The 17,195-nt window shown below is 47.6% G+C and overlaps 3 protein-coding genes across 8 annotated transcripts in view; 2 read left to right on the top strand and 1 right to left on the bottom strand.

Moving 5' to 3' along the window:
* The window catches only part of ARHGAP45 (Rho GTPase activating protein 45), a 136,636-nt gene extending 135,118 nt beyond the window's left edge, over positions 1-1,518 (top strand). For 4 of the 6 annotated variants that reach the window (XM_086946710.1, XM_086946707.1, XM_086946708.1 and 1 more), the window contains one exon: positions 14-1,157. In XM_086946710.1, coding sequence (XP_086802836.1) covers positions 14-312 — 299 coding nt within the window. In that variant the 3' untranslated portion in view covers positions 313-1,157. Of the gene's footprint in view, positions 1-13 lie in introns of all 6 variants that reach the window. The other 2 variants (XM_086946706.1, XM_086946709.1) reach the window with 1 other exon arrangement.
* Positions 1,519-2,048: 530 nt separating this feature from the next.
* On the top strand, positions 2,049-5,674 carry LOC147673032 (uncharacterized). The gene is made up of 2 exons (XM_086946711.1): positions 2,049-2,362; positions 2,501-5,674. The coding sequence occupies exons 1-2, from the start codon at positions 2,082-2,084 to the stop codon at positions 4,746-4,748; spliced, it is 2,529 nt and encodes an 842-aa protein (XP_086802837.1). The 5' UTR covers positions 2,049-2,081; the 3' UTR covers positions 4,749-5,674.
* A 1,514-nt stretch (positions 5,675-7,188) lies between these two features.
* POLR2E (RNA polymerase II, I and III subunit E) overlaps positions 7,189-17,195 on the bottom strand; it is a 58,089-nt gene continuing 48,082 nt past the window's right edge. Inside the window, exons 6-8 of the mRNA XM_086946712.1 lie at positions 16,247-16,325; positions 11,662-11,730; positions 7,189-7,663 (exon numbers count right to left, since the gene is read on the bottom strand). Coding sequence (XP_086802838.1) covers positions 11,665-11,730; positions 16,247-16,325 — 145 coding nt within the window. The 3' untranslated portion in view covers positions 7,189-7,663; positions 11,662-11,664. The remainder of the gene's footprint in view (positions 7,664-11,661; positions 11,731-16,246; positions 16,326-17,195) is intronic.

The raw sequence follows: 17,195 nt of genomic DNA, 5'->3' as shown, positions 1-17,195 counted from the left end.
CCTTCTTCTCCAGAGCATTCGTTGGGCTCCACTGAATCTGGGGAGCAGTCGGTGGACTCGGACTCCGAGCTGGAAGACGACGGTATCTCGGGAGGACGGCCTCAAGTTGAGGGGGCTACATCTACTCAGGTACAGAGGAGCCAACTGATGAAACAGGAGAGTGAAACGAGTACGGACGATGCTCTGTATGGGGATGACAGCAGTGAGGGACAGCTGAGCCGGCCCTGCAGCATAGGTCACTCAGATCCTGACATCTCAAGCACTCGGCACCTGGCAAAAACAGAGGACGAGACAACCCCGTATACAAACTGAGACACTTGGTGTGGAGCCAGGCAGGGCTCCAGAGAGATGACTTGCAGAACACAACACAAACCAGTCAAATAACATTCTGGGGGAAGGCCAAGAGGCATCCGGTCACAAGCTGCCGACTGTTTGCCCAAGCAATGAAAAATTGGTCATGAGCTCAGCTGTGAGCAGGCAGCCTGTCAGTCAGTCCACCTTGATAGTGGGTCTAACCGTGGTCTCCCTTCTAACCATGTACCAACCTGAAAAAAAGTGTGACTGATGGATAACAGACATGATTCAGAAGCATCGCTTCAAAGGTTCAGGTTAATCCCTCCGACATGAAACCCCCTGGTGCCAATCTTCTGATCCTTGTTGTTTGCTGTGCGGACACATCAGTGCATCTCAAACTGTAAATATAATGAATGTGAACGGTTAGTGGCATTAGTCTCACCCCTTCACTGCAAGGATTGTAGCTGTTCCTGGCTGGATCAGGGTTGCTACAAGTCAGCAACACACTTTTCTGAAAAAAAAGTTGACACTGGAAGACCAAAACGGATTCTGCTCAGAAGAACTCTTTGAATGGAACACATGAGCAATGATGGGATGGTTCTGCTCAACTTGCTGCACTTTATCCCGGAGCTGGAGCATTTTGATTGTTCTTTTAAATATGACTTGCACTGCTGTACTGGGGGGGGGGGCTGTATGTAGGGAAGAGACGGCACTGCACTAGCGGAGCTCCTTGCAGTTCTGAGACCAGGTACACCAGTTGGATGACATGAAGAAACTAGATCACCTCCAAAAATGCCGCAGGTAAAGAACTTTGCACAGTGATGGTGCAGTAGATACACTCCGACTTCAGTGATGCCACAATGAAAATGTAAAACAAAGCCTGCTCTTCTTCATCGGTGAAAGACATCTGACCCGTTATGGTCTATTCCTGATCTTTGATGCACAGGCTTGCACCAACATAGTCCTTGCTGCACTTGTATGTGGGTGAAGCTTGTAACTAAGAGACCAATAGAACACATAGGCCCTACTGCCACACCTCTGTGTACAGGAGCCATGCACTGGCAAGTGCCTAAGTACTACCAATGTGTTATGAAAGACTGCTGCAGCTGTCAGATTATCAGCTTTAGGCACAGAATTCTTCCACTTCTGCCGCCTGTGTTTCCCTGCTCTGTGTCCCAAGGAAGTGAGCACCACAGTCCATGCTGTACTGAATGTATGTTGTAGGTATGTATGGTTGCTGTGTGTGTGTGTATAAAGGATCTTTGCGATGCTGCAGTTGTTGTTTTACAAGCAGCTTGCTCTCTCTGCGGTGCATCTCCTCTCAAAGTACCAAGGTGAGTTTGCGTTGCTCAGGTGGTGCCAGTGTGGGCCAGGGTAGAAGCGCTGCACTAAAACTGCCCCTATTGTGTCTATGAATTATGTTTGCATACTCCACAGAGGAAACGCAAGCTGGTTCGAAAGGGACCCATTTCCCTTTTACACTCCCACCCATCTTGTCTTGTATTCTTTCCATACCCGGAATCTGTATCATATTTCATTCTAAATCACTCCTCCTGTTCTCTCCGGCACACGTCTTGGTTCTGGACAGGACTGGTGGCTTACACAGAAGGCACCACGTTCACCTCATGCCTCTGACAAATTTTTAACCTCCCATCTGCCTTCTATATATGTGGCCTTCATAGAACAGTCCAGAATGCGTGTTGAACCAGGTACTGCTGATTCCAGCTCTCCCAGAGAAACCCCACAACCTGCAGCCGTGCCCTACAACACCTTGCTGCACAGCTTTGATGAGGTCGCTCCCTAAGGACTTCCACAACCTGCAGCCGTGCCCTAGAACACCTCGCTGCACAGCTTTGATGAGGGCGCTCCCAAAGGACTTCCACAACCTGCAGCCGTTCCCTAGAACACCTCGCTGCACAGCTTTGAGGAGGGCGCTCCCAAAGGACTTCCACAACCTGCAGCAGTGGCCTAGAACACCTCGCTGCACAGCTTTGATGAGGTCGCTCCCTAAGGACTTCCACAACCTGCAGCCGTTCCCTAGAACACCTCGCTGCACAGCTTTGATGAGGTCGCTCCCAAAGGACTTCCACAACCTGCAGCCGTTCCCTAGAACACCTTGCTGCACAGCTTTGATGAGGTCGCTCCCAAAGGACTTCCACAACCTGCAGCCGTTCCCTAGAACACCTCGCTGCACAGCTTTGATGAGGTCGCTCCCTAAGGACTTCCACAACCTGCAGCCGTTCCCTAGAACACCTCGCTGCACAGCTTTGATGAGGTCGCTCCCTAAGGACTTCCACAACCTGCAGCCGTTCCCTAGAACACCTCGCTGCACGGCTTTGATGAGGTCGCTCCCTAAGGACTTCCACAACCTGCAGCAGTGGCCTACAACACCTTGCTGCACAGCTTTGATGAGGTCGCTCCCTAAGGACTTCCACAACCTGCAGCCGTTCCCTAGAACACCTCGCTGCACAGCTTTGATGAGGGCGCTCCCAAAGGACTTCCACAACCTGCAGCCGTTCCCTAGAACACCTCGCTGCACAGCTTTGAGGAGGGCGCTCCCAAAGGACTTCCACAACCTGCAGCAGTGGCCTAGAACACCTCGCTGCACAGCTTTGATGAGGTCGCTCCCTAAGGACTTCCACAACCTGCAGCCGTTCCCTAGAACACCTCGCTGCACAGCTTTGATGAGGTCGCTCCCAAAGGACTTCCACAACCTGCAGCCGTGCCCTACAACACCTCGCTGCACAGCTTTGAGGAGGTCGCCACCTAAGGACTTCCACAACCTGCAGCCGTTCCCTAGAACACCTCGCTGCACAGCTTTGATGAGGTCGCTCCCTAAGGACTTCCACAACCTGCAGCAGTGGCCTAGAACACCTCGCTGCACAGCTTTGATGAGGTCGCTCCCTAAGGACTTCCACAACCTGCAGCCGTTCCCTAGAACACCTCGCTGCACAGCTTTGATGAGGTCGCTCCCAAAGGACTTCCACAACCTGCAGCCGTGCCCTACAACACCTCGCTGCACAGCTCTGAGGAGGTCGCCACCTAAGGACTTCCACAACCTGCAGCCGTTCCCTAGAACACCTCGCTGCACAGCTTTGATGAGGTCGCTCCCTAAGGACTTCCACAACCTGCAGCAGTGGCCTACAACACCTTGCTGCACAGCTTTGATGAGGTCGCTCCCTAAGGACTTCCACAACCTGCAGCCGTTCCCTAGAACACCTTGCTGCACAGCTTTGATGAGGTCGCTCCCTAAGGACTTCCACAACCTGCAGCCGTGCCCTACAACACCTCGCTGCACAGCTTTGATGAGGTCGCTCCCTAAGGACTTCCACAACCTGCAGCCGTGCCCTACAACACCTCGCTGCACAGCTTTGATGAGGTCGCTCCCAAAGGACTTCCACAACCTGCAGCCGTTCCCAAGAACACCTCGCTGCACAGCTTTGATGAGGTCGCCACCTAAGGACTTCCACAACCTGCAGCCGTTCCCTAGAACACCTCGCTGCACAGCTTTGATGAGGTCGCTCCCTAAGGACTTCCACAACCTTCAGCCGTTCCCTAGAACACCTCGCTGCACAGCTTTGATGAGGTCGCTCCCTAAGGACTTCCACAACCTGCAGCCGTGCCCTACAACACCTCGCTGCACAGCTTTGATGAGGTCGCTCCCTAAGGACTTCCACAACCTGCAGCTGTGCCCTACAACACCTCGCTGCACAGCTTTGATGAGGTCGCTCCCTAAGGACTTCCACAACCTGCAGCCGTTCCCTAGAACACCTTGCTGCATGGCTTTGATGAGGTCGCTCCCTAAGGACTTCCACAACCTGCAGCCGTTCCCTAGAACACCTTGCTGCATGGCTTTGATGAGGTCGCTCACTAAGGACTTCCACAACCTGCAGCCGTGCCCTACAACACCTCGCTGCACAGCTTTGATGAGGTCGCTCCCTAAGGACTTCCACAACCTGCAGCCGTGCCCTACAACACCTCGCTGCACAGCTTTGATGAGGTCGCTCCCTAAGGACTTCCACAACCTGCAGCCGTTCCCTAGAACACCTCGCTGCACGGCTTTGATGAGGTCGCTCCCTAAGGACTTCCACAACCTGCAGCCGTTCCCTAGAACACCTCGCTGCACAGCTTTGATGAGGTCGCTCCCTAAGGACTTCCACAACCTGCAGCCGTTCCCTAGAACACCTCGCTGTACGGCTTTGATAAGGTCGCTCCCTAAGGACTTCCACAACCTGCAGCCATTCCCTAGAACACCTCGCTGCACAGCTTTGATGAGGTCGCTCCCTAAGGACTTCCACAACCTGCAGCCGTGCCCTACAACACCTCGCTGCACAGCTTTGATGAGGTCGCTCCCTAAGGACTTCCACAACCTGCAGCAGTGGCCTAGAACACCTCGCTGCATGGCTTTGATGAGGTCATTTCCTCAGAACCTCCACAACTTGCAGATATCCTAGACCACCTCGCAGCATGGCTTTGATGAGGTAGCAGATCGAACCCCTACCTCATAATGTGGTGTAAAAAAACATGTCTACAAGTCTCCTCCGGCATCACATGCACACCCCCTGCCTCACAGCACCGTCTTTCTCATCAACGCACACACCATCTGCCTTTACTTACTATGCTCACAATTTCAAATCACTTTCATCCCCAAAATAATCTCTCAACGCAACATCCAACACCAGATGGACCTACGGTAACCCGCATCTCATGACGCATCCCTCCAGCTTAACCTTGGAACACCAGAGCTCAAAGCTCTGTCACTTCCACCTCTGAAACAAGTACACACACCCCTTGTTAAACAAAACTCTCTCAGCACCACTGCCTACCTCCTGGGCGACCTCGCTCTCACCTATTCATAAGGCACACAACCACACACCTCAAGGTCTTCCACCTCTAGCTCAAAAAAAAAAGGCACACACCTCATTAAACAAAACTTTGAGCACCCTACGCCTGGGCGACTTCACTCTTTCCTAGTCGCATAATAAGCCCTCACACCTCAAGGTAGCCCCATTACCGGTGTTTATCGTGGGGTGCTTTTGCTGAAGCCACCTCTTTTGCTGGATAGGCAGTTAGGTTAGTGGCGCTTGCTCTGGTAACAGTGGGCCAGAGACTGTAGCCAGCCGCAGAGCGGGTGCATTCATCACCCAGCAAGGTAGGCACATCACTCTTTGAGGGCAACACAGTTAAGGTGTTTTTATTTCTTTAATGAATTCTGTTTTTATTTTCTGTACTGGCGATGCAAGGAGCAGGAGTGCCACAAAGAACCCGAGATATGTGCCGCCTTCTTGTAAGTGTATGTAAAAGTGCTTGGGCTATGAGCTCTGTATCATAATGTAAGGTTTGTTAAAGTCTTTCTAAATAAACATTCACATTCGTCATATGATCGTAGCTCTGTCTGATTCACTGAAGTAGGCGGCACTCCTCCTCGCCAAGGACTCAAATAAAAGAAGATGTCTGCATATAAGAAAGGGATGTAGCTTCCTTTAGAGTGAACCCCTCTTACAAAAATCCAAACACTGAGCCCCATTGCATTGTTGTCCCATTTCACTCTCATAAATGCATGCAGGTAAGTATATTGCCTTTATACAGCACTTCAAGCGTTGAAGTGCTTTACTGCCAGAAGCACACTACCCAGACCCAAAGGTACAGGTCAATCTACTGATTTTGTCTTGTGCTGTCAAACCATACGTGCATTTACTCCTGTTTCTTTGTGATACATTAATCACTTAGGTGTGAAAATTAGAGAGGGGTGTGTGGCAAGCAAGTGGTTGATGGAATGAATAGATAGGGTTAGTTTGCAGGGATATGGATTCAAAGAAAAAGAGATGAAGACAGCCATGTGATTGAGAGTATTCTAGTATACATAAGAGGCATGATGAAGGGAGAAGGGACACTCAAAATGAATATGGGAGGGAAAAATGTAAAGTTTAGGTCTAGGTCAATTTTTCATGCAGGGTTTTAGGAATACAGCAGGGAGCTTTGCTGTGATGGCAGGCAATCTGTGGATGTAAACTGTATAAATAAATAGTTTTTGAATTGTGCTCTAAATGAATGTGGCTTTTATCAGTCTTTTAAAGACACTTTAACTTTCAAGTGTGGGCAGATACTTGCCTCGCCGGTAAAGGGAACTCCTTTGCTTGTTGAGACCCCTTTAAGGGCGTCCACGAACCAGTGACATTTAATCATATTCCAGTACCAAAAATTACCATTTGACATAGCCACTGAAAAAGGTATTCTGCACCTCATCCCACTATACGTGCAATAGAAATATTTGCAAATCCACAAAGGACCCCTTCTTGTACCTGCTCCTGCAGCAGCACATTAAATACTAAGACGTTTTGTTACTGTTTACGCATGCAAATTATTTTACACCATCAAACTTCTCATACAAACATGTTATGTACACAGTCGTTTAAATGACCCATTTATTACCTGGTTTGAGTGAGTGTGGGAAATGACTGCCCCCTGCACCCACACTCTGAAGAGCACTGCTCCTACAGACCATACCCCACAGACTGCAGAATGAATGTATCTTGTGGCCATATCATCACTCCCCAGTATTCACCTTGCCTCACAATGTGCTTCTATGCACACAACTCTCTCATGGAAGCTACCACTGACTGACAGCCAAGGAACAATCGAGTAGCTATAATGTCTGCGTGGGAGCTGTGATGCAACCACGGTGCCAGGACAGTGTCTAACGGCATGCAGGCTCCAGTATTTGGCTTTGAAGGAAAGTGATTGAGGTGCAAGAGAAGGGTCTAGCTCAAGATCAGCAGCAGGGAGGGGAGCAGTTGAGCTAAAGGTCTGGAATTCGCACATCAACGAGTACCAACAGTAACAACCGCCAGAATTTTGCCTGTCACCTAGGAAACGAACATTAAAATAACAATATTTCACAGAAAAAATAACTTTATTTTTTCATCACAATGAATAACTAAAATCCCCTAAAGAGCAAATAACTGAAATAAAACACAAAAAGGGATGGACCTTGCACAATGTCTCTCTAGCTGCACAGAGGCAGCTTCAACAGCGAAAATCAGAGGCATGGAAAATTCAGAATCCAAAACAATCCTGAAGTGTAGCAAGAGCTCTAGAGCACATCTCAAACTCTGCTACCGCTCCCTCCAGATGGACTCTTGAAGGCCAACATCAAGGACAGGGGAGGTAGCAGAGTGACTCGAGTTCCAGGTCTTTGAGCAAGGGAGACGGCAGCATCTGGGCAACTTCAATCCGACAATGCCTAATGGTTCAATTCGAGGCGTGTGGAGGGCAGGCAGCCTGCAACGGGATTTTGATGGAAGATGACCGGGAGCAAGGCCGATTCAGAAGTCCAGGTAGTTTGATTTTCATTGCAAATAAGGGAGGACTGGGAAAGGGAGAAAAAAAATAGTTTATTTCCTAGGAATCTGTCCATGACTGCCTCTAAAAAGGTGCTGTCGACACTAACCCTCACCTTTTATTCTCGAGAAAGCCCTAACGCGGCTGGAATCACAATTACTATGTTTCTGTTCAAAAGTGCTATAGACGTGAGGCAAGACAAAAGTTGAGGCATATACCAACTACAAAAATACCAGTAAAAGTGCATCTGAAGCAATTCACTGCCTTTTTCAGCTTCCTTACAATCTATCAGCTGCTACTACCAGCCCTGTTCTCCTTTAGCATCGCTGAGCGCAACCCACTTCGATGTAGCAACGATCAAGCCACAATGACAATTTAGAGCTTTAATTGAATTCAATTTTTGGGAAGTATCAGAGGCTTAGATTAGGTTTAGCAATTTTCACTACCAAGCAGGAAGATTCCAGCTTCCCTTTCATGCTGTCTTATTCCTACCTTGCCAATGAGAATCGGAGGAGTAGGAACGGGCCTGGGGCCTTAGCCCTGCCTCAATGCTGAAGCAGTTCAGCACAAAGGCAGTACCCTTTCTATGCACGCTGACGAGTGTTGGTGCTCGAGCCCGCGAAAGAGCGACTAGTTCTACCGCCGGCTCACTGCTGAAATAACTCAAGCAGCAGGAGTGAGGAACTCTTCGGTTGTAACACGGTCAGATTTGCTGACTTTGCATCGACTGAGAGAGCTCCTGAGCAAGGTGAAGACCTACACACATGGATGTGGTAATTGCTGCCATAATCTGATTGGGGATTCTCCTCCTGGTGGTAGGACGGCACTCTTCCCTTCAGAACTTACAGAATATAGGGCCAGATGTAGGTAATTCCCATTTACCGATTTTGAAATACCGAATTTTACCGATTCGGTATTTCAAAATCGGTAAATGGGATGTAGGTACCAACATCTGGATTTTTTACCGATACCTTGAAATTCGGTATTTACCGATTCGGTAAATACCTTATCGGTATTTGCTATTGAATCCTATGGGCCTTGAAGCCCATAGGATTCAATTCAAATACCGATTCGGTATTTACCGAATCGGTAAATACCGATTTTGTCAAGGGTGCAGGGGGTGTCACTTTGACACCCTCTAGCACCCCCAAAACGGGCATGTGTGCAATGTGGCACACAGACATGCCCTAAGGGCACGTCTGTCTGTCACATGGCACATATGTACATGCACAGATGTGCATGTACACAGGAATCGGTATTTTACCATGGATTTGTATTCCATGGTAAAATACCGATTCTGAAAGCCATGTGCCAATGGAAAATTGGCTACCCACATTGCATTTTCGGTAATTTTACCGAATCGGTAAATATTACCGAATCGGTAAATTTACCGATTCGGTAAAATTACCGAATATGTGCCCCTACATCTCCATAGCCCTTTACCGATCAGAAACGGCCGAAAATCGGTATTTTCGGCCGATTCTGATCGGTAAAGGGCTACCTACATCTGGCCCATAGTGTTCAGAAAATTGTGCAACCGGGGGGGCGAGTGGGAACAGTACTGTGAGAAAGGCATCTTTGAGGCCCAAACAGACCATCCAATGGAGAGGTCGCAACAGATCACGCAGTAGACAGATATCCTCCATCTTGAAAAGCACGTATAAGATCCAATCATTGCACTTTTACAGATTCAAAACCAGCACGTAACCCCCACCGTTATTCTGCACCAGAAGTGTAATGCTTCCCAACCCTCTGGAGTGGACTTCCGAGACACAAAGTGTTTCCTTGGCTAATACCTCAGCAATCCACTGCCTCTATGAAAGCACGCTCTTATAAGGAAAAAAAGTAGCTGTCTGGTCTCACAGACTGTCTCAGTGTGCTGTAAAATTAGAGTTCGAATCCTCTCACTGTCTATAACACCTAAGCATCTCTCGTAATCATCTTTCAATTGTGCACAAAAGGACGTATTCTACCCCAGAACATGTGAATCTCGAGTCACCAGTACCTGAATATCATGCGGCAGATTCTCCTGCCTGCGCTCCTCTATAACTAACTCTGTAGTTGCGGCCTCATCCTCCTCTGGACCGTGATCGAAAAAAAGTTATTGCCTCTCTCACCCTCATGCGATCCACTTTTTCTATTGGAGGAATATACTAATTGAGGGCATTGTGAGTATGAATGGCCTGGCCATTGGCCCGAATATCACCCTGCACACAAAGGCCAGCCCAGAACGCCTTCAACAATATCTGGGCCCGTCTAGAGCAGTGAAACTTGTTACTAATGTTCATAAGTCTTTAACACAGGTCATCAAAGAGCAGTCCGTTCACAACTGGGCCCGCCTCCGCTGAGAATAGTTCCACCAATTTCGGATCAAAGCAGGGCGCAGTTCACGTTACCGATCTGACAAACAGCCCTCTGCAGCCAGCCAATCAATATGTCCAGATTAATAGTCTCCCCGGACTCCTTAGCCTGGTAGACAAGCTCAAGGATCTTAAAAGGGCCCACACTAATCCAGGAGCTTATCATGGCAAGCGTTTCTTGCCTGATCAGTTCCTTTTTTGGGGTCCCTACAGAGCTTACGCACAAATGTTATCAGGTTGGGGGTCAACATCCAGGTCTTCCCCAGCATCCTCTGTAACATGGGCCGAGGACATTCCGCAGAGGCTGTTTCAGACCACTTTGACAAAAGTTTCCAAATCCTTGCTTGGATTCCCTCACTTCACAGCAGAACGCGGATGCACTATATCCTCAGGGTCGAATGACCATACCCCCAACTGGCATGGAGGTGTCATCACCAGGTTATGCTCTGAGATTTCCGTCTGGATCTAGAAGGCAGCCCTGGGATGGGATCAGAAGGTGTGATAGTTTCTGAATCAGCGCCCGGTGGTAGAATGCCCAGACTGGGCATCACACACTCCAAGGTGTAAGGCACTACACTCATGGCCCTGTAAGTAGGGCTGTGAAAGCTTCTCCAGAGACGCAGAGTGGGGCCATTACTTCTTTCCCCGGGTGTTAACCGGGTTAGATTCTGTGGTGCTCTTTGGAGGATCTGATAAGCCTGCAGAACATTTGCCCTGTTCCTCCACGTGTAGTGCTTCAATTGCTGATTAATGGGCTTAAATCCCAAAGGCAGCGCGCGATTGACAGACTGCTGGACTGAATTGTCCAGTTCTTCAATGAGATCGTCCTCCCCTTCAATATAGTCTTACTATTTACCTGCGTTGTAGGGTTGTCAGGTAGCTATTTTAGTCTGCTCTTTAGAGGGGCAGCCAATGGGAAAATATCAAGTGTTAGAAAGGGCAGACTACAATATTTTACAAGTTCTAGATAATGGCAGCCCTACCACAACCACGTGTATAAGGAGTAACTGGGTTAAGTACTCGCAAACTTGATGCAGTGTCAACAAATTCAGCTGAATTACAGGCAGAGTTTTTCTCGCTCCTACAGCTCAATTTATTTCAGCCGCGAGCCAGCAGTGGAACTACCCACTGTTTTGCAGGCTCGAGCGTGCACACCAACACTCTGTGCACATAGAAATAGGAATGCCCTTGTGCTCAACCGTTTAAGGAGCAAAGCCGTCAGAGCCCCTGCTCCCATTGTACCCGTGCTCGTTGTCGAGCTAGGTAGAAGACCCCACAAAATGGAAGTTGAAATCCAACCGCTTGGTATTTAAAATAGCAAAGCCTAATCCTCAAATCAGTGTCCTTAATAGAATTGAAAATTCTTGATGCACAAGCTAGACATTTTTTTTTATTCCCAAGCATAAGCAATCTAACAAAGTGTTCAAGGAATAAAAGCATAACATGTTCTTTGCTGTCCCGATTAAATGCAAAGGGTGAGCCACGAGGATTTGGCTCAAAGCGGAAGGATGCAGAGACAGAGCTGCAGTATTAGGAAGCACACAGCAGGGCCACATTCTGGACAGGGGACGGCTATCATCAAAGCACAACAGGTACTTATCACGGTGAACACAAGGACAGATACTAAAACATGCATCAACACATCCACATCACTCCAACCACTTACCCATCATTGCACCAAGCGGTAGGTGATGTATCGTCCTGCAGTCTCACTGGGCCGGATAATCTTCACCACCTAGGATAGAAAGGAGAGCAAATCTTTAGAGAAGGTTCCCAACTCCTTATTAAGAGGAAATCTCAACCAACAAAGAGGGAAAAAACTTCAAAGCCTCAACACTTGTCTAAACAGCCATTCTAAACCACCCCATCACTAAAACATAGTGTGGGTAAAAAAACACGGCTGCTAAAAAAAACACTGAACGCGAGTAAAGAATGCCTGAGTGTATTGTGGAAGAGCTGCAGTAAGGTGGACATGAAAGAGAACTCGCAGCCCACCAAGAACATTAATCGGGGCTGCCCCCACAAAATGGAGACCTTAGACTGATAGGTGTTTTCTCCGGCACTGCAATGTGGTTTGGAAACAGCAGATCTCGGCTACTAAGAAGCCTCTCTGACATGGGGAGGGTCGCTGTGTCACATGCCAGGTACTGGAATGAACCAAGTTTTACAACTAGTAGCAGATTCGCACTGAGAGTATAGAATGGGTTTGCCTTTGGTGCTTTTTGCACCATTTAGCAGTTGTGGGTGCTTTAGTGTCGACAATAAGTCACTGGGCCCTCAGACCAAAGGTCACAATCAACCGCATTGTAGATCCCATCAACATTTATTTTCTGCCACTGGGTTCACACACAGTTGTGGCACTAGGAGAGAAACAACATCAAAGATGCTTGGGTGACTTAAAAGTAGAGCTCAGCACTCAAAGTCAAAAGAGATTGAATCCATTAATCTTCAGGTATTAAAGCACCTTTCCCCAGTGTTATTACCGGGACTGTAGAAACCCCCTTCAGCTCTTATCCGAATAACATGAATCATTCCCCATGGACTGATTTCAGTCAACACTGACTGATGAACGGTTCTTGAGCAGTCTATCATCAAGCAAATAGGGTGATTAGATGTAGAGGCCGCAAAGGCTGCACAGACGGCAAAAACAGCAGTTTTGGATTACAAACAATAGTGAAGATTTTGAATCATTGTCGACTGATTTACAGAAAAGATTCCCTGCTTTTTTTATTGAAAAAGGCTAAGGAGATATGCGAAGCTTCTTTTGCGACACGAGTCAAAGAAATCAACAAGGTAGCAGGCAACTTAATACCTTTGGCTGCTATAATGCACTAAAACCAGTTCCCTGTGGCCACAAGTACACCATCAGTCTCACGACCAATAGGAGAGCCTGAAAACACATCCTAGACCTTAAGTCAAAACGAGAGGAACCTTAATGTGAAAAAGACCAAATTCAACTCATCTGGTTTCTACCATGAAAAACTCTCAAGTGGAATGTGGAAAAAAGAAAAGAAACATTTTGCTAACAAAGGAATATAAGAATAAGACACAGAAACAATATTCTGTACTCTGGGGTGAATTAGACATTTAATCCCAGGCTTGTGTGCATGGTCCAGACCATCCCTCAGTATGATTAAAAAATACGAGTCTGATCCAGTCATAGTGTATCTGGTGCAGACATGACAATTTACAATGCAACAATAGCAGATATGTATTCAACCCCCCCACCCGCAGGAAGCAACTGCAGTGGCTGTTACCCAGTTAGGTAGGTAAGAACATCTGAAGGGAAACAACAGATACAAAGAACATCAAAACTGCTGAAGATTAACAGCATCAGGGTCATGAAAAAGTAGAAAAAGAGCTTACAAATGAATGTGGTACCCAGGCCAAAGGGTCTACCTCCTTGGGATATCATTATCGCCCATCTGGACATAAGGAGTAGAGAAAAGATGAAGTCAGAGTGCCTATAAGGGATACTAAGTGCTTAGATAGCTCAGAAAATGCCCTACTGCATAAAAAAAGGTCCCAGAAACGCAGGAAACAAAGCTATAGTGTATCTACACAACAAACAAAATACCTGCCTTAGCGCAAGTACTCTGGTAGAAAAAAATCAAGCGGCAAAAAGAAGCAGTAAGAACAGGCCCACTGGAGGCAGCAAATTAAAATATGTTCTAGATAGCTGGAAACTAAACCTGTCACTGACAGCATAAATTAGAAAAAAACACACCTGTAGCAAGCAGAAACACCACACCGGGTGTAACGCAGGAAGGGAGAGAAGTACTCCGCCCTATGAAGGCTGATAAGAGACTAAACAAGAGGAAACAAATTGTCCCCGACAAAACTAGGACAACAGAGTTAAGACTCAGTACCACCATGATTATCTCTGAACCAGTGTAAAGCAGAGTCAGCATGCATGTCAAAAAGGAAGGAGTCATCAAAAGGTATATCAATCAAATTAGTTTGCACATCCTCTAAAAAACTAGAAGTACGGAACCATGCACGCCGAACTAGAGCTATGGAAGAGGCTAAAGCCCGACCAACAGAATCAGTGGTATTGTTACCATAGAAGACGTTACGCGTGGCAGCTTGCTGACTAATACCAAAGGAACAAGAGCATTCCAGGCTGCCTCCATAAGGGAGCGGGCTAGGGAACAGGAAGTGTTAGGAGATCACAGGGAAGAGCTCGAAGAAGAGAAAATACGCCTACCACAAGTGTCAAGTTTTCTGGCCTCTCTTTCCAGAGGGTCAAAATTGAGCGATGCAAACTGAGCCCTGTTTCAGGTTTAGTTTAAACACCTAACAGGATATTGAACAGACAGTCACTATAAAGAAGCACAGGTACTAAGTTAGAATCGTCAAAATGTAGAACCCAGAGTAAAGGGTCTGTTAACAATTCCACAGAAGGAAGTTGTGAATCCAGTACAAATGAAACTCGAGTGAGCAAGTCTGCCAGAGTGGAACTCGCCTCCGTAACCAAATCATGAAGAGACAGGAGGCTGTAGTACTTTCACAACCAGGTTCCTCAGAAGGAAAAACCAGAGTAAGGGAGTCTGAGCTGGTCGGCTCCATCAGCGCCGCATCTGATGCGGTAACCGAAGCCACTCGATGCCGAGAAGGCGAATCCTCAATGTCAGAAGGAGCGTCGATGGCACACCCATCGGAGCCAGCAGACAAGAGCCAGATGCTGACATTTGAAGCAGCCCTGAAACAGGAGCCAAAGGTGGTAGCCTAGTGTCAGACACCAGAAGCTGAACTGAAGCAGAGGGAGTACCCGCCGGCAGGGACACATGCACGACGCTTCCATGGAGTACAATGACACTCAAGAGGGAGGCGGCGAGACCCAGAAATAGAAGAGATTTAGAATATGGTCTCATCTGGGTCAAAGACGCCCAGACCCCAGGATAAGTGGGGAGACGCCGGGCGGGTCACTCTCCTGTTTTTGAGATGGTGGGAAGCGCCACGACTGACTGTCTACGTCAAGACTTACCTCCGGATGTCTAAGGGGAATAATGCAGAAGGAACGGCTCCAAGAGCGGACGCGCAGTCGGTCCATACAGCGCGGCACGTAGGGACAGGGGACGACAAGAAGACTTTGATGACCGTGATATCTGAACACCAAGGAGCTTCATGCGACGTTCTCTTTGTGCCTTAGGTAGGAGCTGGGGACAACAGTAGCACTCATCTGAGTCAAGGTGCTCACTCAGACACCACATGCAAACTGAGTGAGGGTCTGTGGTGGACATTTGTCATCCACAGGACTCACAAGGCTTCAACTCCGAGGACATTAAAGAAGGGTAAAAAAAGGCACACTGCACCGCCGATGGAAAAACGTCAAGCAGCTGCAGTGCAGATCCGTGTTGCTAGTGTGGAAGAGAAGGAACGGATGTCAGCGCATGAGGGGAGGGCTTATATGGACTCCATTGTGTCACATTCAGGAGAAGAAGTTAAGTAATCTGTGGTTAGATGACTTTATCAGATGAACCTGCATTCCTTGGTGGACGCCAAATACAATGACCTTTCACAACACAATTCCTCTTGAGGAGGGACAAGGTAGGAGGATTACATCATCGCTTTCAATCCTTGTCGGCCCCCTCTAGGTAATTTAGAAAACAGATGTGGCTCCACATTGCAAGCAGAACTACAATATGGTTAAACTTCATTGAATGTCCAGAAACTCTGGGTTACGACTACACAGCCTCCACCATTTCTACAATGTTAACATCTTCCTTTTCATTTCTCAGTGGATTATCGTCATAATCTGACACAGAAACTACCTGGAAGGGGAGGGTGAGAAAATGAGTTGCATAAATCTCAAATTCGGTCTATGAAGCAAAAGCAGCTGAGAAAGAACTGCTATACAGGTTACAAAGGCTTTAAAGGTTCAGACAAAAGAAATACCCCATATGTAATGCTAATCCCACATGTTCAGGTCCTGTCAGCAGTTAGAAATAGTTAAAATGTCCTAAAAAGTCATCAGTACAAATGATGAAATGCTAGCCAAAACACCAAGTGCCCTCAGCACACTGAACAGAAATACAAGAGCATAAGCTGGTGGCCACACCATGGTGAGACCATCGGCGTATCTACTTGCAGGGCAGCCCCGCAGTTACTCTCACCCCATCCAGCCCTTCCAAACAGGCCATCCTGCACCGGGCCTTCATCGTCCACCACGATCATCAAGACAACAATACAAGCCCGGACAAAAGGGCAGATCCTGTGAACGCTGTTCTAAGCCCTGCAGTGCGCCTTACCTGACCACGCTTGATGCCAAAGTATCGTGCCACGGGATCTCCGGCCTGTATTCTGGGAAGCTGGGATTCACGCAACTTGCTGGGAGGAACAGTTAAAGAAGACTACCAGAGGCGGACAGATCTGACAAAGAGGGGGGAGCCGGGGGCTAGAATAAACAGCTGTTGCAACTGGTTGACGGCTAAACTGTGATTTAAGTAGAAGGGCGAGAGGAAAAGCCAAATTAATAATCCTTCACTCATCGAAGTCGGTGGTCTGAGATTAGACACACGGCGTATTCAGAACATTACACAAACATTTCAACATTCCTGTCAATCGCATCTTAAAACTCGGTTGCAAAAAAGTAAAGGCTACGTAACATATCATAAAACCACGAGTGACCTGATGGTAACAAGACAGAGCTGTACCTCCAAAGCACCGTCACAATCTGCTGCTCCCCAACTATGGAATATGCACCACCCAGAAGCAGATACAAAACAAGCAACAATCTGTTGTGTCTTAGATACAACAAGCATCATGGGTATCTCAGCAGAAGCTGTTTGACGTCAGTACTGCAGCCTCACTGCACCCACCCAGGTGCCCGAAGAGCTGTCATGAGTAGATTACTGGACGATACCAAAACAAAGAAGTAAAACAGGAACGATTGAGCTGATTTCAGTAGATCGACCCATCTTCAGCATATACACTCCTCTTCCCTGGTGTCCTTTGGCCAACCAAAGGTCAGAACAACATTTCTCACCATCTCCTGAACGGATTCATCACAATGCATCCATGTTTGGCTTGGCAGAGGAGGCAGACTGAAATACTGGTTATCAGGACAACACATAAAAAGCTGAATGGAGCAAAGGGTGGGAAAATCAGCAAATGTAAATAGAATACAAGAACTATAAATGTATAACAAAGAAATCACAGTAATTAGCTTTCTAAGAAATTGAAAAAGAGCCAGGAGTT

This window comes from Lissotriton vulgaris, chromosome 12 (genome assembly GCF_964263255.1).
Source record: "Lissotriton vulgaris chromosome 12, aLisVul1.2, whole genome shotgun sequence".
In the NCBI taxonomy this organism is placed as follows: Eukaryota; Metazoa; Chordata; class Amphibia; order Caudata; family Salamandridae; genus Lissotriton; species Lissotriton vulgaris.
This window is presented reverse-complemented; position numbering and strand designations above follow the sequence as displayed.